At 50.0% G+C, this 26,166-nt stretch overlaps 2 protein-coding genes across 4 annotated transcripts in view; one reads left to right on the top strand and one right to left on the bottom strand.

Moving 5' to 3' along the window:
* The window catches only part of PES1 (pescadillo ribosomal biogenesis factor 1), a 270,761-nt gene that overhangs the window by 35,184 nt on the left and 209,411 nt on the right, over nucleotides 1-26,166 (bottom strand). The window lies entirely within an intron of this gene.
* TCN2 (transcobalamin 2) lies at nucleotides 1,842-26,115 on the top strand. 3 transcript variants are annotated; one of them, XM_050806729.1, is made up of 10 exons: nucleotides 1,842-1,962; nucleotides 5,121-5,329; nucleotides 8,884-9,076; nucleotides 10,679-10,848; nucleotides 12,154-12,306; nucleotides 13,102-13,274; nucleotides 13,401-13,587; nucleotides 15,116-15,281; nucleotides 21,680-21,795; nucleotides 25,513-26,115. In XM_050806729.1, the coding sequence occupies exons 2-10, from the start codon at nucleotides 5,266-5,268 to the stop codon at nucleotides 25,572-25,574; spliced, it is 1,284 nt and encodes a 427-aa protein (XP_050662686.1). In that variant the 5' UTR covers nucleotides 1,842-1,962; nucleotides 5,121-5,265; the 3' UTR covers nucleotides 25,575-26,115. The 3 variants fall into 3 exon arrangements, with proteins under 3 accessions (XP_050662686.1, XP_050662685.1, XP_050662684.1); XM_050806728.1 differs by having other exon boundaries at nucleotides 5,028-5,329; XM_050806727.1 differs by lacking the exon at nucleotides 1,842-1,962 and having other exon boundaries at nucleotides 4,768-5,329.

Genomic DNA, 26,166 nt, shown 5'->3' with positions numbered 1-26,166 from the left:
GGGTTCCAAAGACTGCCCTCAGGTTTGGTAATTCACTGGAAGGATTAACAGAAGTCATTGAAAACTGTTATATTCACCATTACAGTTATTGCAGGGAAAGGATACAAATTAAAATCAGCCAAGGGAAGAGACACATCAGGCAGAGTTCAGGAAAGTACAGAGTTTCCAATCTTTTTTTTTTTTTTTTGAGACAGAGTCTTGCTCTATCCCCTAGGCTGGAGTGCAGTGGCCCGATCTTGGCTCACTACAACCTCCACCTCCTGGGTTCAAGCAATTCTCATGCCTCAGCCTCCTGAGTAGCTGGGATTACAGGCACCCACCACTACGTCCAGCTAATTTTTGTATTTTTAGCAGAGATGGGGTTTCACCATGTTGGCCAGCCTGGTCTGGAACTCCTGACCTCAGGTGATCTGCAAGCCTTGGCCTCCCAAGGTGCTGGGATTACAGGCATGAGCCACGGTGCCCAGCTCCCAGTCATCTTCTTTTTGTAGAGTCAGAACAGCATTACTTTCTTGGCACCAATGTGTGGCAATATGCACTGAGTATTGCCAACCTGGGACACTCACCTGAGACTTGGTGTTCAGAGTCTTTATTGGGACTCCATCACATAGGCAGGATTGACTGCTTATGTGGTTGATATCAATATCCAGCCCTCAGGTGGTCATGCTGATACCAGGTGAACCAGAGTGTCCACCCTAAATCACACTTACTATCTAGCTGACCCAAGACCTCCAGGCAAACATAGACACTCCTATCAGGCATGATATTCCAAGGACTTGGAGATTACTTCCCAGAAGCTGAGAGCAAAATACAGACCTCTCTTTGGTCACAATTAAATGTTTTACCACATAGATACTTTCTAATCTCAGCTGAGTGTAAATAGTACTGTTACGAACATCTGTGCTTATTGTATTTATTTCTTTTGTCTGTTTGATCTATTGGTTACTAAAAAAGGTGAGCTAAAATTTCCCACTTTGGTGGTGGATTTGTAAATTCTCCTTGTAGTTTTCTTAACGTTCAACTTATATTTTGTGGCCATCTTATTTGGCTTAAAATGGTTAAATCTTAGTGAATTGAATATTTTATCAATACATAGTAACCTGCTGTTCCAGTCGCAGTTATTGCATCTCAAAATATAGTAGCTTAAAATGAGAACAGTTTTATTATCTTATGGTTTCTGTGGGTTAAAAATTGGTGATGGGCAGCTGGGTGCAGTGGCTCATGCCTGTAATCCCAGCACTTTGGGAGGCCAAAGCGGACGGATCACGAGGTCAGGAGCTCGAGACCATCCTGGCTAACACGGCGAAACCACGTCTCTACTAAAACTACAAAAAATTAGCCAGGCGTGGTGGTGGGCGCCTGTAGTCCCAGCTACTCGGGAGGCTGAGGCAGGAGAATGGGGTGAACCCGGGAGGCAGAGCTTGCAGTGAGCTGAGATCATACGACTGCACTCTGGCCTGGGCAACAGAGCGAGACTCTGTCTCAAAAATATATATATATGTGTATATATATATGAATATATGATTTTAATATATATACATTTATGTGTGTGTGTGTGTTAGCCAGGATGGTCTCGATCTCCTGACCTCATGATCCGCCCGTCTCGGCCTCCCAAAGTGCTGGGATTACAGGCTTGAGCCACTGCACCCAGCCATATATATACATTTTTAATCACTAAAATAGATATTTCATATAGAACCAGAATTGTGTATTTGTTATATCCATTCTTCTCATGCCATCTTTATGCATTCAATTTTATTTTTCTCTTTTGGGTTAATTATTAGGCTAGTCCTAGCCAAGTCAGCCTAAAACCACCAGAAACAAACCCAGTTGACCTATTCCAATGAGGGAAACCACCAAGTAAAGGAACTGCAGTGATCCGGCTGAACACAAGGAAAGGCTATTAAAGAATTGAGGGGAAGGGTGGAGTCCGGTGAAGTGTAAAGCAAGCAGTGTTTTGAGGTAAGCAGGCTCAAAGTATCACAGGGCGCTGTATGAAGGGTCAGCTTCAGGTCTGGATGGCAAAGTGGACTTAGAGTCTTGTTTCCTTGGAAACTACAAAGTTAAGAGAAATGTGGAATGCTGAGTCCAGAAACACCGTATCTGAGACTGCTTCTCTGTGTCAAAATGACATAGCTCTTCCAGGCAACAGTGGGATGTTCTATTCTTACTAATGGGATATCAAACAGCAAATTTCTGATCGCTTGTGATTTTAGGGGGAAAAATATAAATATCAGTAAAAAAGTAGTAGTCAAAGAACACAGGTATTAGGACACTTTACAGCTGTAGCATGCATGGCCTTGATAGAAATGTTTCCTGTTGGCTAGGCGTGCTGGCTCATGCCTGTAATCCTAGCACTTTGGGAGGCTAAGGCAGGCAGATCACTTGAGGTCAGGAGTCTGAGACCAGCCTGGCCAACAAGGTGAAATCCTGTCTCTACTAAAAATACAAAAGTTAGCTGGGGGTGGTGGCGAGAGCCTGTGATCTCAGCTACTCGAGACGTTGAGGCAGGAGAATCGCTTGAACCTGGGAAGAGGAGGTTGCAGTGAGCCGAGATCGTGCCATTGCACTCCAGCCTGGGCAACAGGAATGAGACCCTGTCTCAAAAAAAAAAAAAGAAAAAGAAAAAAAAAAAGAGACAGAAAAAAAAATGTTTCCTGTTGATGTTGCAGCTGGCTTTAGAGGTCTGTGTTATCCTAGTCTAGTGGGAGCGCAGGCAGACTTTTACTTTCTCGTTCCAAGCTAGTTTTCACCACGAATAGAAATCTTGATCTGGCCAGGTACAGTGGTTCATGCCTGTAATCCCAGCTCTTTGGGAGGCTGAAACAGGAGGATCGCTTGAGCCCAGGAGTTCAAAAATAAAAAAATAGAAATCCTGATGCAAATGATGTAATCATTTTTGTTTTTCACATTCCCTGACCACATGACCTAAAATAGCACTACCCCTGACCAGTCACTCTATTTCTTTTTTAAATTTTGCTTTATTTTATTTTTAGGACAGGGTCTCCTTCTGTTGCCGAGACTGGAGTGCAGTGGTCTGATCTCAGCTCACTGCAACCTCAGCCTCCCGGGCTCAAATGATCCTCCCACTTGTAGCCTCCCAAGTAGCTGAGACTTACAGGCACACATCACCATCCCTGGCGATTTTTTTTTTTTTTTTTTTTTGTAGAATCAGGGTCTCACCATCTTGCCCAGACTGGTCTCAAACTCGTGGGCTCAAGCAATCCCCTGCCTTGGCTTCCCAAAGTGCTAGGATTACAGGCATGAGCCACCGTCACTCTGTTTCTAACATGTATGGGAAATGTGCTGTCCTCCTATTCCTACTCCCCCCACCCTCTGGCACTGAGTCCAGGTAGGCAGGCAGGGGGGTGTCTCTCTCCTTTACTTCGACACCCTCACAACCTTGGGGATCAGAAGTGACTCTCTGGAAAGATGCTGCTGCTTCTCACCAGAGGCTGACGATACGAAGGCCACCTCCATGGCCACCTCCTCCAGGCTGCCCTCCTGGAAATAGCAGGAATCATAATTGTTGTTACTGGAAACGGGCGGAGGGTTGGGGGAGCCAAGGCAGTCCCACCCAGGACCAAGGTGGCTCTATTGCACACACTTCGCCGTGGCTCCCCTGAAGGTCCAAACGTGGGGTTCTGCAGAAGCTGGGCTCCCCACTGACCTCCCCTCTTCCTCAGGACCTCCAAGGGTGCTCCTGCTAGTGGCCACATCTAGCCTTTCTGACTGGACAACCTATCTTTTAAAATTTTCAGGTACTTCCGTAAACAGATGCACGTTGCTGTATTTATTTATGTCAAGAGCTTGGTTTGTGATAAGTCAAGTTCAAAAACAGATTGTCATAAAAGAGTGAACCTTGGCAATTTGCCATAAAATAATTACAATACAGATTGTACATGCAAATGATTAGAGATATTTTAAGGTCATAGTGTCTTCACAAATTGAGCTGAAAGGGAACTGTTAGAATGATCTTGCCTAACCCTCTCATCTCACATAGGAAGAACTATTTTAAACTCAGAGAGGTTAAGTGACCTGGCCAAGGTCACACAGCCACCACTAGTTAACTCATATACATTGATGCTCCTGTGGGACTGGGCAGATGAGGAATCTTTTGTTCTCTTTCCTGTCTGCAGGGATTTTTTTTGACGTTACTTTCCTAGTTCTGGCAAGTACCCCTGCTTCTGGTAGTTTTGTGTCTCAATTGATTCAATCTCATTCTTTATTTTATTTTATTTTTGACACAGGGTCTCACTTTGTCACCCAAGCTGGAGTGCAGTGGTATGATCTTAGCTCACTGCAGCCACCACCTCCTGGGTTCAAGCAATTCTTCTGCCTCAGCCCCCCAAGTAGCTGGGATTACAGGCATCCGCCACCACGCCCTGTTAATTTTTTTTTTTTTTTTTTTTTTTTGTAGAGACAGTGTTTCCCCATGTTGCCCGGGCTAATCTCAAACTCCTGGGCTCAAGTGATCTGCCTGCCTCAGCCTCTCAAAGTGCTAGGATTACAGGCGTGAGCCACTGTGCCCAGCCTTAATCCTATTCTTTAACTTGTTTTGTTTTGTTCTCTCCAGGAGGCTCCCAGCTCTTTCAGATTGGTTGAGAAAAGTGGCCTGGCTGGTCTGGGGCCAGCGGCACCCCTCCCTCCCCCAAACTGCCCAACTCCCCCACCCCTGCAATCCCCTCCTCCACCACCAAGGGGGGTGGTGCTGAAAAACAACGACTCCAGCAGTGCTGCTCACGTGACCACTGCAGCTGGAGCTCCCGTTCTGCTCCTTGTCCTGGGCTAGGTGGGCACTACCAGGGGCTCCTTCTGTAAGGAGTACTAGGTAGGCACCCGGTCCTGCCGATCCACCACTGGAACAGCTAAGGGGACAGCAGACAGGCACGGTCGGACAGACTTGGCAGATCAGACGTCAGGCCCTCTGCGCTAGTCCCGGGCTCTTTAAGCAGGAACGTGGATGGCCTCAAGATGTCTCACATGGTCCCACTCACCCTCCTCCTCCCTTTGTTCCCTGCCTCCAGGAGGGCTGCTCTGCCCTTCCTTCCTCTGTTCTTTGGCCTTCTGTTCCCTGCCACCACAGACCTTTCCACCCTCTCTCTCTGCTGACTTAGCAGCGCATTGCAGGCCTGGAGGATTAATCAGTGACAGGAAGCTGCCTGTCTCGGAGCGGTGACCGGCTGTGGTCAGGAGAGCCTCAGCAGGGCCAGCCCCAGGAGTCTCTCCCGATTCCGGATCACTGCTCACCCACCTGCTGCTGCCATGAGGCACCTTGGGGCCTTCCTCTTCCTTCTGGGGGTCCTGGGGGCCCTCGCTGAGATCTGTGGTGAGTAACTCGCCTCTGTCCTGTGCCTTGTTCCTTCTGGGTCCTTAGGAGGGTGACTGGGGCATAGGATGGGGGAACTTACCTGCCCCTCTGGGCTCCCATAGCAGTTTGGACTTAGCTGGACCTCAGCATTTAACACATCGTATTGCGACTGATTATATGTCTGACTCCTCACCAGACAAGATCTCCTCCGTTAATTCAGTCTTTAGTTCACACGTTCGTTCAGCACATAGTTACTGAGCCTTTTCTGTGTCAGGCCCAGTGTTAGCCTTTGGGGAATGTGCAAGGCGTGAGACAAGTCTAATTCCTGCCATCCTAGAGCTTGTGTTCTGGGGAAGGGGGACAGACAAAAGAAATCAATGGTTAGGTGCTCCCACCTGAAATCCCAGCATTTTGGAAGGCTGAGGCGGGAGGATCGCTTGAGTTCAACAGTTCAAGATCAGCCTGGGCAACATAGGGAGACCCCATCTCTACAAAAAATAAAAAAAATTTAAAAATAGCTGGGCATGGGGAAGACTTTCTGAGGACCGAGAGGGAACATGGGAGCTGAGACTCGAAGGAAGAAAAGGAGCTGGCAGGAAAGGAGTGGGGGACACACATTCTAGGCAGCAGGAAGTGAGTCTTCAGAGGTCCTGCCTGCTCCAGCTCTGTGCCCCACGGGGTCTCTTGGAGCACACTGTCTCCTGGGACCTGTCTGTGAGTCTGAGCTCAGAGGCTCAGGGCTGCTCCTTCAGACAGGAGGCAGAAGGCAGGCTTCGGGACTCTGGGCTGCCCACGCCTCTTTTCCCCTCCTCTGCACCTAGGATTATGCTCAGCAATACACTTTCACCACCGTGGGCTCTTGTAACTCTGGGGAAACCCTGAGAGGTGGGTGCAGTCATATCCAGGTGTCAAGTAAAGAAGTCGAGGGTTGGAGGGGCTGAGTGACTCGCTCAGGGTGCTCCACCTTTACCAGAGCTTTGCTGAACTTAGTTTTTTAGAACTTTTCTTTTTTTGTTTTGTTTTTTGTTGAGGCAGGTTCTCACTCTGTTGCCCAGGCTGGAGTGCAGTGGCACGATCTTGGCTCACTGCAACCTCTGCCTCGCGGGTTCAAGTGATCCCCCCACCTCAGCCTCCCAAGTAGCTGGGGACTACATGTGCATACCACCATGCTCGGCTAATTTTTGTATTTTTTGTAGAGACAGGGTTTCGCCATGTTGCCCAGGCTGGTCTCGAACTCCTGGGCTCAAGTGATACTCTTGCTTTGGCCTCCCAGATTGCTGGGATTACAGGCGTGAGCCACTGTGCCCAGCCAGAACTCCAAGCCTCTCATCTGTGTTCCATAAATAAATCAGACTCCTCAGGTCTGGGCCCAGGAACCCCAGCTCTTGGTTCATGTCTGGACAGTTTCCCAGGGGAGTTCTGGGTTCAACCAGCCAGAACTTTCCCTCCTGCAGACCTGGCTGGCCTGGTCCTCAGCCTTGGACACTTAGTCCATTAGCCTGACCCCACAGGAACCCCCATCCCTTGGGGTCTGGGGAACCTTGAACTGGGATTTGGGGTGCAAATATCTGTGCTGAGTCACTTGATTGCGCCCAGCCTCATTCCTTTACCTGTAAAATGGGCTAAGAATGCTCCCCTGCCTTCCTCCTTGGTGTAGTACAAGGGAGGATCCCATGACACCTGCTCTTCCAGTTTAAAGTTCTGTGTGTGTATTGTGAAATTGACAGGGATCACTGCACAAACGCTAATGCAAAGTGGGCTCCTGTGCTTCCTTTTCTCCTTCTTCTTCTTCTTCTTTTTAAAAAAATTTTCTTATAGAGATGAGGTCTCACTATATTGCACGGGGTTGGTTTCAAACTCCTAGGGTCAAGCGATCCTCCCACCTTGGCCTCCCAAAGTGCTGGTATTATAGGCATGAGCCACTCTGTCTGGCTCCTGTGCTTGTGAATGTCAACAGCAATCAGCCCTTAGCTGGCCTGGCTGGGCTGGTAGGGCAAGAGCTCACCCAGGGCTGCTTTTATTACCCTAGGTGAATCTGCCTGTCCCCTTCCTTCTAAGGAGGCTGCTCTGTGGTTGTCAGTCTCTCCCTTTACAGCTGGATCCTGGTCTTTCAGTTTCTAACCCTGTGCTGACTAATCGTGCTGGAGGTGAGAACCCAGGGTGAGGTCAGGGAACTCCCTTGCGAGTTTCAAGAAAAGGGAGAAGGAAAGAGAGGTGAGGAGGCACAGATGACCAGAGGGACACAGGCTGGGGGAGACTGAGACAGACCCAGAGAGCCTCAGAGACATTGAGGGAGAGAGACAGAGAAATGGAGATAGACATCAAAATTGGTTCTGAGTGAGAGAAAGGGAAAAAAGCAACCCCCCAGTCTCTCTTCATTAACATCTGGTGAGAAACCAGCCATGTGCTCTGGTCTGGGCCCACACAGCAAAGGATTATGTAGGGTTTCATGCTAGTGGATGGCTACCTTATAGCAACAGATATCTGGAGCTGTCGGGAAAACAGACACGAGGTTGTGGGACCCAAACCCACAGAGATGGAGCTGTGTTCTAGGAGCTCTGGTCCTCGCACCAGGAGGCCCAGGAGGCAGATGAGGCATCTTGCAACAGCTCCTTTTCTTAGTCCCCTGGGATATGGCACAGTGGAGGCCACCATCAGGCAGCTGGAGCCCAGCAGCAACTGGGAGGCAGTAAACGGGGACAGAAAGTCCAAGGTGCCTCCAAGGCAAACTACTCTAAACTACCCTGTGCTGAGCTCAGGTCCCTTGGAACTATCTGTAAGGCTTCCACTTCCAGGGTGTTTCAGTATTTTGGTTGCACAGCTTCAAATAAATACAACTGCAACAGGTAAATGGCTGCAAAAGCTGTGGCTGTTTTCTAAGAGCTCATCTCACAATCTCAGATCCTCTTCACTTAAACAGAGATAGCAGGAAAAGCATTATTTTGAGATCTTCATGGAGGAAGTTCACCAGGCAGCCTCAGTTCAGCAGCTGGAAGTCTGTGTTGTTTGAACATTTGATGTGTAACATGTTGTGCATGTGGGCCGATGTTTTTGTAAACAGGTAGTGCACACATTCAGCAGGGCACCAGAGAGCAGGGGCTTTGCAGTTAGTTCCATCCTTGGCTCTGCAGCCTTGTGTAAGACATGACATGACTTTGAACTTCTGTTTCCTCTTTTGTGCAAAGCAATGATGACAGTATCTACATCACAGGACTGGCATGAGGACCAAGTGAGATTGGGCAAGGTGCCTGGGCACACCCCACAGCTTGGCATACAGTCTCACCATCACCGCTGATGGGCAGAGTGGTTGCCTGGCAATAGCATCCTCTACCTTCAGCCTGCCACCTCTTTCGCTGGCTGGCTCCAACTGCTCTTTTGGGATACATGCTTCCCTCCTTTTTCCCTCCCACTGCCTTTCAGTATGGCTGCAGTTCCCCCTGCAAGTTGGTGTGTGCTGGATGGAGGTGGGGGTGAGGACATGTATTCCCTGGGGAAGGCCCTGGTAACGTCAAAGCACTTCTTTGCTGGTGGCCTGGCCCTGTGACCTCACTTGCACCATTTTCTTTCCTAAGAAATACCAGAGGTGGACAGCCATCTGGTAGAGAAGTTGGGCCAGCACCTCTTGCCTTGGATGGACCGGCTTTCCCCGGAGCACCTGAACCCTAGCATCTATGTGGGCCTGCGCCTCTCCAGCCTGCAGGCGGGGACCAAGGAGGACCTCTACCTGCACAGCCTCAAGCTTGGTTACCAGCAGTGCCTCCTAGGGTATTACCACAGTCTCTTCAATGGAGGGCCTTTCTCTGTGTATAGAATGAAGGGGTTGGTTGGATTAGATCAGAGATGCTAATGCAGGGCTCCTCTTGCTACTACTGCCCCTCCTCAGTGATGTCTGAGGCAGACATCGCTAATCCATGGCTGTACTCTTTTTTTGATAAGCCCAGGAGCAGCATCTGACTCTGTACTCCCTTAGTGTGCCTGAGGTAGACATCACTAATCGATGACTGCAGTCTTCCACATTAAGCCTAGAAGCAGCATCTGACTCTGTGTGCTCCCCTCCCATGCATGAGGCAGACATCACTAATCCATGACCACACTCTTTCATACTGAGTCCAGAAGCAGCATCTTTTTTTTTTTCTTTTTTTTTTTTCTCACTCTGTTGCCCAGGCTGGAGTGCAGTGGCACAATCTTGGCTCACCCCAACCTCCACCTCCCAGGTTCAAGTGATTCTTGTGCCTCAGCCACCTGACTAGCTGGGATTACAGGCATATGCCACCATGCCCAGCTAATTTTTGTATTTTTGGTAGAGACAGGGTTTTACCATGTTGGCCAGGCTGGTCTTGAACTCCTGACCTCAGGTAATTTGCCTGCCTTGGCCTCCCAAAGTGTTGGAATTATAGGCATAAGCCACTGCACCAACCCAAAAGCAGCATCTTTCTGTACTCCCTTTTCAAGAGGCATTACAGAGAGGCCTGTTTTGGAGTTTGAATGAGAGGTAAATAATCAGGGGCAGCCATGAAGCGCCTCTTCCTCAGACTCCCTCTTGAGAAGTGGATGCAGGGGTGGCAAGAAAAGAAGGCCAGGCATAGTTGCTCATACCTGTAATCCCAACATTTTGGGAGGCTGAGGCAGGAGGATTGCTTGAGCTCAGGAGTTCGAGACCAGCCTAGGCAACATATTGAGACCACGTCTCTTAAAAAAAAAAAGAAAGAAACAAAAATAAAAAAAAATTAGCTAGGCGTAGTGACACATGCCTGTGGTCCCAGCTTCTCCGGAGGCTAAGGTGGGAGGATCTTTTGAGGCCAGGAGAACAAGGCTACAATGAGCTATGATGGCACCACTGTACTCCAGCCTGGGAGACAGTGAGATCCTATCTCAGTAAAAAAAATAAAAATCTGGCCGGGCATGATGGCTCACGCCTGTAATCCCAGCTACTCGGGAGGCCAAGGCAGGAGAATCACTTGAACTCGGGAGGCGGAGGTTGAGGTGAGCTGAGATCGCGCCACTGCACTCCAGCCTGGGTAACAAGAGCGAAACTCTGTCTCAAAGAAAATAAATAAATAAAATAAAAAAATGAAAAAGAAAGGAGGGGGCATGTGGGTGAAGTATGGACAAAATAGTGGGGCAGGCACAGGTGATTTGGATGCAGGAGCCCTCGGAGTTTATCCTTGAATCTAATTGTTCATCTTTATTAAATATTTGTGGCATACACCTCACAACAATATAGCTAACACACCTACTTTTGGTGCTTTTATTAACGCTTCCCACTGTTAAGATTTTTTCCACTTTGTGATGCTGGTGGGGTGGGTGCTCCAAGCAGGCTTACTGCGTGGCACTTTCTCACAAAGCCATTAACTGGCCTTGTCCTAGGTCTGCCTTCAGCGAGGATGACAGTGACTGCCACGGCAAGCCTTCCATGGGCCAGCTGGCCCTCTACCTGCTTGCTCTCAGGGCCAACTGCGAGTTTGTTGGGGGCCACAAGGGGGACAGGCTGGTCTCACAGCTCAAGCGGTTCCTGGAGGATGAGAAGCGGGCCATTGGTGAGCAGACACCATTGGCTGGGGGTGGGGAGCACCTGGGAGGGCTCATCAGATGATATTCTCTAGTGAAAATCAGAACTTTGGGTTTTCTCCCCAGGCGTCTTTCCCACCATCCATTCTGCCCGTCTCACTGCCCACGTCAAGGCTCGAACCTGTCCCCATAGTCATCCTTGATCCAGCCTTTCCCACGCAGCACACACTCTATTGACAGGTGTTTTCTGTTTTGTGTTTTTTGGTTTTTTTTTTGAGACGGAGTTTTGTTCTTGTTGCCCAGGCTGGCGTACAATGGTATGATCTCAGCTCACCGCAATCTCCGCCTCCTGGGTTCAAGCGATTCTCTTGCCTTAGCCTCCCGAGTACCTGGGATTACAGGCATGCACCACCACACCCAGCTAATTTTGTATTTTTAGTAGAGATGGGGTTTCTCCATGTTGGTCAGGCTGGTCTTGAACTCCCGACCTCAGGTGATCCGCCTGCCTCAGCCTCCCAAGGTGCTGGGATTACAGGCATCAGCCACTGTGCCCGGCCCATTGGCAAGTCTTGTATTGGCAAGCCACCAAGATTGACTTGATTATCCACCTTCGGGACAACTGGACAGCCTGCTTATGACTTACGCCTTTGTCTCTACTAGCTCTCCTGCCCTGACTTGACCCAGCACACAACAGCCAGAGCCAGCCTTTTCAATATAAACCTGATCTTGCTGGCACTGTTTAAACTCTGCAGGGGCCCCTCACTGCTCTGTGGCCCAGCCTGTCTACCTTGCCTTCTCCCCAGCTCTGCTCATCTGTTTTCTGCCTCCCACACACACCTGCCCTCTGTGGGCTCCGGCCATACGGCTCTTTCTCATTTCTCAACTCATAAGCCGGTGTCTTCATACAGGCTCCCTCCATCTGGACTGGCTCCCCGACGTGCAGTTCACTCCTGCTCTACCTTTGGCTCTGCCTCCACCCATTCCCAGCCCTCTCCAGCATTACTTCCTTGGAGGATCCTGTCTTGACTTCCCAGCCGCCCAAATATCACTACTTGGTCTGCATTCCCATTACGATTGCAGTCTCATGAGCAATTGCTATGGTTGAGGCCTGAACTGCGCAGTGCCCATCTGCCATGGGTCTCCTGCTTCCTCTAAGCCCAGTGAGACGCACAGTGAGACCTCAGCACGTATGGGCTGAGGCAGTGAAGGAATGAAGGATCCCATGACCCAAAGGAGTGTATTGGAAAGTGCAGACCAGGGGTCCCATGCGCTGGTGGGGCTGGCTGCTGGGTGGGGGCAGAGAGGCAACCACTTGGTTTTTTTTTCCCTCCGAGGCCATGATCACAAGGGCCACCCCCACACTAGCTACTACCAGTATGGCCTGGGCATTCTGGCCCTGTGTCTCCACAAGAAGCGGGTCCATGGCAGCGTGGTAGACAAACTCCTGTATGCTGTGGAACCTCTCCACCAGGGCCACCACTCTGTGGGTGAGTAGGTTAGACCCTACCGAGGCCAGGCTGGCACTCCCTCAGTCCCCAGGCCTGCACTGATGACCTCCATACCCTGGCCCCACACTCACCTTTCCTTGGGACCCCTCCGTATCAAGTCTTTTAGGGGTGAATTGGTGGGGCTCATGGGTGATGCTCCAGCTGTGAGTCAGCTTTGGAGCTGGTAGGTGGATATCTTGAGGCCAGGAGTTCAAGACCAGGCCGGACAACATGGTAAAACCCCATCTCTACTAAAAATACGAAAGTTAGCTGGGCATGGTGGCACATGCCTATAGTCCCAGCTACTCGGGAAGCTGAGGCAGCAGAATCACTTGAACCTGGGAAACGGAGGCTGCAGTGAGTAGAGATCACACCACTGCCTTGGGTAACAGAGTGAGACTCTGTCTCAAAAAATAAAAAATAAAATAAAACTCCCCTAGTGATTCCAACGTGTGGCCAAGTTTGGAAATAGGTGGTATAGGGTCAAGTCCTCTCGGGCCTCCCTCCTCCAGTCCTTCTCCCTAACCTCTAGCCCTCAAGTTGCAGAGTGATCAGCCAAACCAGTTTGCCCAGAAATGAGCAGTTTCCTGGGACATAGGATTTTCAGGGTCCAGATAAGGAAAGTCTTGGGCAGACCAGGTTGAGTTGGTGCCCTCAGCTGATCTGACCATGTTGCCCTTCTTCTCCAAGCCCTCCTGTGGTTGCCCATAGCTACAAGGGCCTGACTCTCAAGCCCCCACCTGTCCTGGCCCCTTGGCTCTCCAGCTCATCACGTGTTCTGTTCCCCCCTTCAAGACACAGCTGCCATGGCAGGCTTGGCATTCACCTGTCTGAAGCGCTCAAACTTCAACCCTGGTCGGAGACAACGGATCACCATGGCCATCAAGACGGTACGAGAGAAGATCTTGAAGGCCCAGACCCCCGAGGGCCACTTTGGGAATGTCTACAGCACCCCATTGGCATTACAGGTGGGAAAGAGACTCTGGAGCCATGGCCACCCTGGGGAACAGTGAGCGGGGAGTGTTCAGGGGCTGGAGCACCTAGCCCCTCCCCACCGGCTGACCTCCTCCCTCTCTTCCCCACTCTATCACCAGTTGCTCATGACCTCCTCCATGCCTGGGGCAGAGCTGGGAACAGCATGTCTCAAGGCGAGCGTTGCTTTGTTGGCCAGTCTGCAGGACGGAGCCTTCCAGAATGCTCTCATGATTTCCCAGCTGCTGCCTGTTCTGAACCACAAGACCTACATTGATCTGATCTTCCCAGACTGCCTGGCACCACGAGGTAGCCCAGCCTTTTGTGGAAGCACAGCCCTTTACAATCTGCTGCGCACGCGTTGACGTCCCAGTGAGGGGAGGGTGCTTCGTCCTGATTTGCTGAGTCTGCACAAGTTTGTGGGTGTGCATGGGACACAGCAGCCAAAATGTGGTCACAGCTTCTGGAAGCTGACAGTGTGGGGAGGAAGACATTAAATGGAGAGTCCTGGGCATACCGCTTGTGTGATACCCAGTACAGACATGTTTGAGTGAATGGATGAATGAATGAAGGAATGAATGAGGAGAGACACATTTTGGTTAACTCTAATACAACATGATAAGCCCCAGTAGCAGCATGATCCAGGCTTCCTCTGAGAAAGGGGCTAAGGAGGTGATTGGATTTGCCAATTAAGAATGGAGAAGGAGGCCAGGTGCAATGGCTCATGCTTGTAATCCCAACAATTTGGGAGGCCAAGGCAGGTGGCTCACCTGGGGTCAGGAGTTTAAGACCAGCCTGGCTAACATGGCAAAACTCCATCTATTAAAAATACAAAAAAGTAGCCGGGTGTGGTGGCGAGTGCCTGTAATCCCAGTGACTCAGGAGGCTGAGGCAAGAGAATCACTTGAACCCCAGAGGTGGAGGTTGCAGTGAACTGAGATTGCGCCATTGCACTCCAGTCTGGGTGACAGAGTGAGACTCTGTCTCAAAAAAAAAATAAATAAATAAAAAATAAAAAAAAAAAAACATAAAAAAGAAGAAAAGAATGGAGAAGAAGGAGGCTGGACACGGCGGCTCGTGCTTGTAATCATAGCACTCTGGGAAGCTGAGGCGGGTGGATTGCCTGAGCCCAGGAGTTTGAGACCAGGCTAGGCAAGATGGTGAAACCCTGTCTCTACTAAAATACAAAAGATTAGCCAGGTGTGGTGGTTGATGCCTATAATTCCAGCTACTAGGGAGGCTGAGGCACAAGAATCACTTGAACCTGGGAGGCAGAGGTTGCAGTGAGCCGAGATCGCGCCATGGCACTCCAGCCTGGGCGACAGTATGAGACTCTGTCTCCAAAAAAAAAAAACAAGAATGGATAGAGTAGAGCCGAGAAGAGGCAGCAAGAACAAAGACACAGAGGTGCACAGAGTTTGAAGGAATTTTGAGGAATCATCTTGCAAAAGAATGGGATCTGGGAGAATGACGGAGTGGAAGGCAGATGAATGAAGGGGAGGTGAGCCCATCAGGGTAACAGAGACGCATTGTGAACAAATACATGTTCTAGAAAGAGCCCTCTGGAGTGCTAGGTGCCAGAGAGGTGGGAGGAAGGATACTGGAAGCAGAGGAACCAGTGAGGGGCCTGATCTTGGGTGGTGGGAGATGTGGGGAATGAGGGACAGGGGAGGCTGGGATGGAAGCCAGGTTTCAGCTGAGCAGGTGGTGGTGGCATTGATGGAGATGAGGACTTGGGGAAGGACAAGGTCCAGATGTCTTTGAGGGAAGACAGGAAGACAAATATCCAGGATCCCTGTCCTCACACCAACTACCCCTTCCTTTCTCCCTGGCACAGTCATGTTGGAACCAGCTGCCGAGACCATTCCTCAGACCCAAGAGGTCATCAGTGTCACACTGCAGGTGCTTAGCCTCTTGCTGCCATACAGACAATCCATCTCTGTTCTTGCCGGGTCCACCGTGGAAGATGTCCTGAAGAAGGCCCATGAGTTAGGAGGATTCACGTGAGACTCCCACCTCCCAGTCCTCACCCCCACCCCAGCCCCACATGCCTGATACAGGGTCACGGAAGAGACAGGGGACAGAGGAGAGGGTTCCCTCGGGAGAGACACTGGCCCTGCTTTTGCTTCTACCTGCTCCACTCCTTTGTTGCCCATGGTGTTATGGAAACAGGGAGCCATAGGCCAGCATTGTCATTGAGAGAGCAGGCTCTGGAGGCAGAACCCCCCAGTTGGAATCCCAGCTCTAACCAGCTAGGTTCCAGGTAGGCACCCACAATTCACTGAGGAGAACAGTTGTGCCCCCTCCCTGCAGGGCCAGTATGAGGAGTCCGGGAGTTAGTACACATAGAGATGGTGGCATGTGCTTTTTATATGTGCAAGTTCCAGCACGTAGCAAGCGCTCAACACAGCGTTGCTTTCATCAGAGTGAGAACTGCTTTTTGTTTGTTTGTTTGTTTTTAAAAGACAGGGTCTCACTCTGTCACCCAGGCTGGAGTGTAGTGGTGCAATCACGGCTCACTGCAGCCTCAAACTCTGGGGATGAAGCAACTCTACTGTCCTGCCTCAGCCTCCCGAATAGCTGAGACAATAGGCACGGGCCACCCATCCCTGGCTAATGCTAATTTTTTTTTTTTTTTAGCTAGGGTCTCTCTCTGTTGCCCAGGCTGGTCTCAAATTCCTGGCCTCAAACTATCCTCACACCTCAGGTTCTCAAAATATTGGGATTACAGGTGCGAGCCATCATGCTTAGCCAGAGTAAGAACTTTTTTTTTTTTTTGAGACAGAGTGTCACTCTGTTACCCAGGCTCTGGAGGCCCAACTTGTGTCTGTGTATTTATTTTTATTTATTTATTTATTTATTTATTTTTTATCTTTTTTGAGACCGAGTCTCACTCTGTCGCCCAGGCTGGAGTGCAGTGGCCAGATCTCAGCTCACTGTAAGCTCCGCCTCCCGGGTTTACGCCATTCTCCTGCCTCAGCCTCCCGAGTAGCTGGGACTACAGGCGCCCGCCACCACGCCCGGCTAGTTTTTTGTATTTTTTTAGTAGAGACGTTGTTTCACCGTGTTAGCCAGGATGATCTCGATCTCCTGACCTCGTGATTCGCCCATCTCGGCCTCCCAAAGTGCTGGGATTATAGGCTTGAGCCACCGCGCCCGGCCCATTTATTTATTTATTTATTTATTTATTTATTTATTTTTATTTTTATTTTTTTTTTGAGACGGAGTCTCGCTCTGTCACCTGGGCTGGAGTGCAGTGGCCGGATCTCAGCTCACTGCAAGCTCCGCCTCCCGGGTTCACGCCATTCTCCTGCCTCAGCCTCCCGAGTAGCTGGGACTACAGGCGCCCGCCACCTCGCCCGGCTAGCTTTTTGTATTTTTTAGTAGAGACGGGGTTTCACCGTGTTAGCCAGGATGGTTATTTATTTTTTTATTTCGAGACAGAGTCTCCCTCTGTTGCCCAGGCTGGAGTGCAGTGGCGCAATCTCGGCTCACTGCAAACTCCATCTCCTGGGTTCAAGTGATTCTCCTGCCTCAGCCTCCTGAGTAGCTGGGACTACAGGCGTGTACCACCACGCCCAGCTAATTTTTGTATTTTTAGTAGAGATGGGGTTTCACTATGTTGGCCAGGCTGGTCTCTAACTCATGACCTCAGGTGATCTGCCTGCCTTGGCCTCCCAAAGTGCTGGGATTACAGGCATGGGCCACTGCGTCCGGCCATGTATTTATTTAGGCAAGGTCTTGCTCTGTTACCCAGGCTGAAGTGCAGTGGCACAGTCATAGCTCACTGCAGCCTCAAATTACCCAAGCAGCAGGGACTACAGGTATGCACCACCACACCCATCTACTTTTTTTTGAGATGGAGTCTCCCTCTGTCGCCCAGACTGGGTTGCAGTGGCACAATCTCAGCTCACTGCAGCATCTATCTCCCGGGTTCAAGCGATTCTCCTTCCTCAGCTTCCTGAGTAACTGAGACTATGGGCATGCACCACCATACCTGGCTAATTTTTATATTTTGAGTAGAGATGGGATTTTGCCATTTTGGCCAGGCTGGTCTTGAACTCTTGACCTCAAGTGATCTGTCTGCCTCAGCCTCCCAAAATGCCAGGATTACAGGCGTGAGCCACTGTGCCTGGCCCAGAATAAGAACTTTTATTATATCTCAACTTTATTTGAGACAGGGTCTTACTCTGTCACCTAGGCTAGCGCGAAGTGGCACAATCACAGTTCACTGCAGCCTCAACCTTCCAGGATCAGATGATCCTCCCACCGTAGCCTCCCAGGTAGCTGGGAACTACAGGCATGCGCCACCACGCCTGGCAAATTTTTTTTTTTTAAATTTTTTGTAGAGATGGGATTTCTCCATGTTGCCCAGACTGGTCTCAAACTCCTGGACTCAAGTGATCTACCGACCTTGGCCTCCCAAAGTGCTGAGATTACAGGCGTGAGCCACCATGGCTGGCCAGAATAAGAACTTTTATTATGAAATAAGTTTGGCCCAATCCTTTTATTAATTACCTCAAAGAGGTTGGACAATGTCCTTACGTTTGCTTCTCACCCTGAGCTTAGACCAGTCTGAGAATGAGCATGTCTGGACTGCTATTTGATACTAGGTCCTGCCCATGATGAAATAAGATGAATGTAATTCTCATGTTATCAGTAGGGAGTCCAGCCCAGAGAAGTTGAGTGCCTTCCACCAGGTCACGCAGACCACAGACTTCTCCCCTAGAATCATGGACCTCTTTCTGTTCCCAATGGGCCCCAATTTCTGTCCCCAGTGGGAGTTCCTGGAGAACAGCATCCTGCATCCAGGGAGGGCCCACAATTGGGTTCTTCAGGTCCTCTAGGCCAGGGAATCTCAGACCAGAGATATGCAAAGACTCCTCCAAAGTACAAAAATTCTCCCAGACCCCAGGTTGAGTTATTTCTTCTGTAATATGACTTAGATGTGTACTGATATGTTTACTAAATATAAAGTCTTTGGCCAGAGGTGGTGGCTCACTCCTATAATTCCAGTGATGTGGGAGGCTGAGGCAGGAGGATCACTTGAGCCCAGGAGTTCAAGACCAGCCTGGGCAACATAGTGAGACTGCCATCTCTACAATTTTTTTTTTTTTTTTTTAAGGTGGAGTCTTGTTCTGTTGCCCAGGCTGGAGTGCAGTGGTGCAATCTCGGCTCACTGCAACCTTCACCTCCTGGATTCAAGCAATTCTCCTGCCTCAGCCTCCCAAGTAGCTGGGATTACAAGCGTGTGCCACCATGCCTGGCTAATTTTTGTATTTTTTTAGTAGAAACTGGGTTTCACCATGTGGGCCAGGCTGGTTACGAACTCCTGACCTCAAGTGATCCACCCACCTCAGCCTCCCAAAGTACTGATTAGAGCCATGAGCCACCGTGCCCGGCCCCCCAAAATTTTTTTAATTAGCTGGGCATGATGGTGTGCACTTGTAGTTCTAGCTACCCAGTAGGCTGAGGTGGGAGGACAGCTTGAGCTCAGGAGTTCAAGGCTGCAGTGAGCTATGATGATGTCACTGTCCTGCAGCCTGGATGACAGAAGAAGACTCTATCTTTAAAAAAAAAAAAAAAAGACTGAGTGTGATGGCTCACACCTGTAATCCCAGCCCTTTGGGAGGCCAAGGCGGGCAGATCACTGGAGGCCAGTAGTTCAAAACCACCCAGGCCAATATGGCGAAACCCTGCCTCTACCACACACAAAAAAGTCCTTTCTCTTTCTAGCACTAGGCAGCTTTAAATCCCCAACAACTTTGTAAATTAAATAGAAAAGTATAAAAACCAATACCATTCAAATAAGGACGCTCTGCAGAGGCGCCGGCCTGCACTTTAGTACCTCCCTGTATTTGAGCTGCAGTGAAGCCTGAGCACTCCTGCCCTGGCTCAGCCACTTCATTCACTATGAGGGCCACCTCCCTTCCCTTCCTGGTGGCCTATGGCACATAGCGCAATGCTGCTGGGCACCAGCGCAGTCACTGATGGCCACACACAGGCTGAGTGCCCTTGGGAGGGCTGAGACCCACAGACTGAGATTACCCAGAACCGGCTGGTATTCGGGTTTGAATATTGTCAGCAAAATGAAAGACAATTTGAATTTAACATTTTTATTCAGAGCTCAGGGACCTCTGGGAAGACACTGTGGACTCCAGTCTGAGAAATGGTTCTCTTGTTAATGTGTGTGGATGCCGGAACTGGGTTCAGGCATGAAGACTACATTTGAGGCCCCTGAATGCACAGCAGAGAAAGCTCTACTGCAGACAGACAGACAGACAGATGTGGAGAGAGGTGGCCCTGTGCAGCACATGGCCCTGCAGAGTTAAGGAACGGGAAAAGGGCTACTCTGTGACATTCCTTAGAACAGTACTTTCCCTTCGCTTAAGTCACCCCAAATAGATTTGTGTTTCTTTCTTTTTTTTTTTTTTTTTTTTTGAGAGGGAGTTACACTCTGTCGCCCAGGCTGGAGTGCAGTGGCACAATCTCAGCTCACTGCAACCTCTACCTCCTGGGTTCAAGCAATTCTCCTGCCTCAGCCTCCCAAGTAGCTGGGATTACAGGGGCCCACCATCACACCTGGCTAATTTTTGTATTTTCAGTAGAGACAGGGTTTCACCATGTTGGCCAGGCTGGTCTCAAACTCCCGACCTCAGGTAATCCACCTGCCTCTGCCCCTGCCTCTGCTGGGATTACAGATGTGACCCACTGCACCCAGCCTGTGTTTCTTAAAACCAAAAAAATCCCTCTGTCTCTAAGACTGCAACCTTCAATAACTTAGGGCTGTATTACCCCAGAGGGTACTTTCTGGAAGATGCATCCGTTCACATCACTCCTCTGTTACCTCGATGGTCTCACCTCCTTTTCATTCATTTGCATTCTCCCAGAACCCGCTCATTTGTTGTTATTTTTTGTTTGTTTGTTTGTTTGCTTTTGTTTTTGAGAAGCAGTCTTGCTCTGTCACCCAGGCTGGAGTGCAGTGGTGTGATCTCAGGTCACTGCAACCTCCGCCTACTAGGTTCAAGCAATTCTCCTGCCTCAGCCTCCTGAATAGCTGGGATTACAGGCTTGTATCACCACACTCAGCCTAATTTTCGTGTTATTAGTAGAGATGGGGTTTCACCATGTTGTCCAGGCTGGTCACGAACTCCTGACCTCAAGTGATCCACCCGCCTCGGCCTCCCAAAGTGCTGGGATGACAGGCATGAGCCACCGTGCCTGGCCTGACCCCGCTCTTTTGAAAGACCATTCCCCCAAATTCTGTGCACCTGTGTGCCTTTCTTCTCTCTGCCTCCTCTCGGCTCTGCCCCGCTCTCCTCCCTTCTCCTCTGGCAAATCCCACTCATCTCTTCAAGCCATTCTTCCAGGGGAAGCCCTGATCGTGCTGCTTCCTCCTGTGGGAGGGATGAAGGACCTGGCCTATAGAGTTTGTTTTGTTTTGTTTTGAGATGGAGTTTCGCTCTTGTTGCCCAGGCTGGAGTGCAATGGTACGATCTCGGCTTACCGCAACCTCCACCTCCCGGGTTCAAGTGGTTCTCCTGCCTCAGCCTCCCCAGTAGCTGGGATTACTGGCATGCACCACCACACCCGGCTAATTTTGTATTTTTAGTAGAGATGGGGTTTCTCCATGTTGGTCAGGCTGGTCTCGAACTCCTGACCTCAGGTGATCTGCCTGCCTCAGCCTCCCAAAGTGCTGGGATTACAGGCTTGAGCTGCTGTGCCTGGCCCAGGCTCACGGAGTTTCAAGAGACTTCCTGTGGCAGTGGCATCCAGACAGAGTGGAGAAACTCAAAGTTGGAGGCCAGAAGCTCAGGAAAGAGGGAGTGTGAGTGAGGAGTCTCTTGGCTGCCAGGGCCAGAAATTGAACTCCAACCCTCTCCACAACAGTGGGTGTAGAGCATGTAGAATCAGAGAGGAAGCTGAACCATGCAGCCCCAAGAAGAGGGGAATGCCACTGAGCCACAGAGACCCAGTGCCACTGCCAGGTGTCTCTGCCTCCATTTCCCATGACCCTCCCTCTCTCTGCATGCAGGCTTCACCTTCTCTCATTGTACATTGTACACATTCTAGGTGACACCAGCAGCTTCTGATTCTCATGCCCCATAACATCAGCCCCCCAGAGAGGGGACAACTGCTGAGCTGATAACATAATAGATGCCCCTTTCCTGGAGGCCATGATCATGGTCAGCGTGGAGAGGATGAAGCCTGAGCAGGCAGGATCGGGGGTCTGGAGGGGAAGGAGTTGAGACCACAGACCTGTGGCTAGGTGGCCTGGAAAGGGTTTGACTAGTGTCGGCCTAAAGAGCTTGGAGAGGATTTTCCTGCTGTGGGTGAGTTCTGCCTCTGCCCTTAGGGACGACAGCCGCCTCTTCTCTCTCTCTGCCTTTCCCTTTTGTAGATATGAAACACAGGCCTCCTTGTCAGGCCCCTACTTGACCTCCGTGATGGGGAAAGCGGCTGGGGAAAGGGAGTTCTGGCAGCTCCTCCGAGACCCCGACACGCCCCTGTTGCAAGGTGAGTCATGGCCTGACACCCTGGACGTGCCCCCTACCCCAAGTTTACCCAGCCAAGAGGCTTCATCAACTTACCCCAGCTTTCCCTAGCACCCTCCTGGGCCACAGCTTCACAAAATCAATGATGCTCAAAGTTGGATATAATATATTGAACTGAAGTCTTAGAATTTTTATGTAAGTTATTGTGGAAATTCTACGAAACTAAATAGATTATTAAAAAAAAAAAAAAGAACTAGAAGAAAATTTAAATCACCTAGAATTCCTCCTACGTAAGAATAACGTCTCTCTCTCTCTTTTTTTTTTTTTTTGTTGAGACGGAGTTTCGCTCTTGTTGCCCAGTGGTGCGATCTTGGCTCACTGCAACCTTCACCTCCTGGGTTCATGTGATTCTCTCGCCTCAGCCTCCCTAGTAGCTGGGATTACAGGTGCCTGCTACCATGCCCAGCTAATTGTTTTGTATTATTAATAGAGATGGGGTTTCACCATGTTGGCCAGGTTGTTTTTGAACTCCTGACCTCAGGTGATCCCCACCAGCCTCAGCCTCCCAAAGTGCTGGGATTATAGGCGTGAGCCACCGCGCCCAGCCAAAATAACGTGGTGGTGTTGTTGTTGTTTGTTTGTTTTTGTTTTTGTTTTGAGATACGGTCTTGCTCTGTCACCGAGGCTAGAGTGCAGTGGCACAATCTCAGCTCACTGTAGCCTCAACCTTCCGGGTTCAAGCGATCCTCCCACCTCAGCTTCCTGAGTAGCTGGGGCTACAGGCACACACCACCATGCCCGGCTGATTTTTCTATGTGTGGTAGAGATGGGGTTTCACCATGTTGGCCAAGTTGGTCTCAAACTCCAGAGTCCAAGCGGTCTGCCTGCCTCTGCCTGCCAAAGTTCTGGGATTATAGGCATGAGCCACCATGCCCTGCCAAAATTACTTAATTTTTCCTCTAGATACTTTAAAAAATATGCCAGTAAGTTTTTCATAAAAAAGTGGAGCCTTGCTATCCAGTGGAAATAAAATGTTGCCCACATGTATAATTTTAAAATTTCTACTTGGTAAAACTTTTATATACATATACATATATATATCTATATATATATACATATATATTTTTTTTTTTTTTTTGAGATGGAGTCTTGCTCTGTTGCCCAGGCTGGAGTGCAATGGCGAGGTCTCAGCTCACTGCAACCTCTGCCTCCTGGGTTCAAGTGATTCTCCTGCCTCAACCTCTCAAGTAGCTGGGATTACAGGCGTGTGCCACCATGCCCAGCTAATTTTTGTATTTTTAGTAGCAACAGGGTTTCACCATGTTGGCCAGGCTGGTTTCAAAGTCCTGACCTCAAGTGACCTGCTCGCCTCAGCCTCCCAAAGTGCTGGAATTACAGGTGTGAGCCACCGCGCCTGGCCTGCAAACAGACCCTTAAAGGTCATCTGTCCCTACTCTTGCTACTTAAGTTGCCTTTATATTCCACCCCTAAAGAACTTTTATGGGGCACTTACCATATGTCAAGCATTGTGGCGAGTGCTTTCGAGAAGGTGGGACTTTCTGAGGGAGCCCACTAAAAAGCATTCTTTCTTCTTGCTCTCATTCTGAATAAATTGGGAAATAAAAAATAGGAGCTACAGATGGAGACCCCAAGTCTGGCCAGTTCTATTACTGATAAAGACAGGAGGATGTAGCTTAGGGTGAGAGCTAGGTGGACCCAGCCAGGAAGCAGACCTGGGCAGTTGTAGCCTCTACCTCCTACCCACTCTGCCCTTAAGTCTAGCAGGAAGCCCACTCCCAGTAGAAAAACAGAGAGAGCCCAGGCTACACATGCCTAGTTTATTCTTCCCAAATCAACCAGTTGCATAAATCACTCCTCTATCTTCCTTGGGGTGGAAAGTGGATAAGAGTTATAATTTGAGTTCCCTTTTGTCTTAGTCCATTGAAGCTGCTATTACAAAATACCATAAACTAGGTGACTTATAAACAGCAGAAAACAGTGGCTCATGCCTGTAATCCCAGCACTTTGGGAGGCCGAGGCGGGTGGATCCCTGAGGTCAGGAGTTCAAGACCAGCCTGACCAACATGGTGAAACCCCGTCTCTACTAAAAATACAAAAAATTAGCTGGGGGTGGTGGCGGGCGCCTGTAATCCCGGCTACTCGGGAGGCTGAGGCAGGAGAATCGCTTGAACCCAGGAGATGGAGGTTGCAGTGAGCTGAGACCACACCACTGCATTTCAGCCTGGGCGACAAGAGTGAAACTCCATCTCAAAATAAAATAAAATAAAAATTAAATTAAATTAAATAACAGAAATGTATTTCTTACAGTTCTGGAGGTTGAGAAGTCCAAGATCAGGACACCGACAGATTCAGTGTCTGATGAGGGCCCACTTTCTGGTGGTACCTGCTGCCTGTGTTCTCACATGGTAGAAGGGACAAGGCAACTCTCTGCGGCCTCTTTTTTTTTCTTTTTTTCTTTCTTTCTTTATTTTTATTATACTTTAAGTTCTAGGGTACATGTGCACAACATGCAGGTTTGTTACATATGTGTACACGTGCCATGTTGGTGTGCTGCACCCATTAACTTGTCATTTACATTAGGTATATCTCCTAATGCTATCCCTTCCCCCTCCCCCCACCCCACGACAGGCCTCTGGGGCCTCTTTTTAAATTTCTTTAAAAAATATTTTCCTGGCCCTTGCCTGGTGAAGGAACCTCTTTTATAATGGTAGTTAAAAAATATTTTTTTTTTTTTGAGATGGGGGTCTCACTCTGTCACCCACGCTGAGTGCAGTATCACGATCTCAGCTCACTGCAACTTCCGCCTCCCAGGCTTAAGCAATCCTCCCACCTCAGCCTCCTGAGTAGGTGTGACCATAGGCCTATGCCACAAAGCCCAGCTAGTTTTTTGTATTTTTGATAGAGATGTGGTTTCACCATGTTGCTTAGGCTGGTCTTGAACTCCTGAGCTCAAGTGATCCACCTACCTCGGCCTCCCAAAGTGCTGGGATTCCAGGTGTGAGCCACCCTGCTCGGCCTATAATGGCACTTTCCTATCCCATTCATGAGGCTCTACCCTCATGACCTAATCACCTCCCAAAGGCCCTAAGGCCTCCTGATCCCATCACCTTTGAGGTTAGGTTTTAACATTTAAATTTTGGGGCGACGCAGACATTTTGGATCATAGCACCTCCATTGAAAGGGAACATTTCTGACACCTGGCTCTCTCAGAGGGCCCTTTCAGCTCCCCTGCAGGCTGCATTCCCACCTAACCAACAAGCGCACCAACACTCACTCACTCAGAGGTTAAATAACTTGTCCAGAGTCACAGCAGTAATGAATGACAGAGCTGGGGCTTGAATCCAGGCGTCCTCCTAGAGCCTGGATTCTCTGTAGTGAGTGAAAGCTGACTCCCGGGAGACTTCATGCGTGGTCCTGGTTCCCTCTCCAGACCACACTGCGCAAGTTTCTCTTCCCGATGGCCCCTAGGGTGTTACAAAGACAGCGACCCTTCCTGTCAGGTGTTTTTATTGCCAGATGAGCCCGTGGCCTCAGGAACCCTTTAGGAAGCTGAGTTCAGAGTGTTTGAGCAGGCTTTGGGGAGGTTCCAGCTTCTCACCACCAAGCCCCGGGTGGATTCTTATAGAACCTGGCCTCAGGGTTGGGAGACTGGAAGATGAGGTTGCAGGGTACAATATTCTGCCCAGTTCACCCCGCCTTGCTCAATCTGTTTCTGCAGGTATTGCTGACTACAGACCCAAGGATGGAGAAACCATTGAGCTGAGGCTGGTTAGCTGGTAGCCCCTGAACTCCCTCATCCCAGCAGCCTCGCACACTCCCTGGGCTTCTACCCTCCCTCCTGATGTCCCTGGAACGGGAACTTGCCTGATCCTGCTGCCACCTCCTGTACACTTGGAGCAATGCCCCCTGGGATCACCCCAGCCACAACCCCTTCGAGGGCCCTACACCATGGCCTACCCTGGAACAGGGAGCCAAGCACCTTCCCTGGGAAGTCTTTCTGGCCAGGTCTGGCCAGCCTGGCCCTGCAGGTCTCCCACGAAGGCCACCCCATGGTCTGATGGGCATGAAGCATCTCAGACTCCTTGGCAGAAGGAAAAGGAGTCTGCAGGCCGCAGGTGTTGTGAGGACCACTTGTTCTGTGGTTGGGGTCCTGCAAGAAGGCCTCCTCAGCCTAGGGGCTATGGCCCTGACCCCAGCTCTCCACTCTGCTATTAGAGTGGCAGCTCCGAGCTGGTTGTGGCACAGTAGCTGGGGAGACCTCGGCAGGGTGCTTAGTGCCCGCCTCTGACAAAATTAAAGCAGTGATGGCCTGTGGACCTGCTGCAGTGGCCTAGTGCCTCATACTCCTCAGGTGCAGGGGTAGGGACAAGAG

The sequence above is a fragment of the Macaca thibetana genome, chromosome 10, assembly GCF_024542745.1.
Source record: "Macaca thibetana thibetana isolate TM-01 chromosome 10, ASM2454274v1, whole genome shotgun sequence".
NCBI lineage: Eukaryota > Metazoa > Chordata > Mammalia > Primates > Cercopithecidae > Macaca > Macaca thibetana.
The sequence above is the reverse complement of the archived record's forward strand: the minus strand, read 5'-3'. Positions and strand labels throughout refer to the sequence as shown.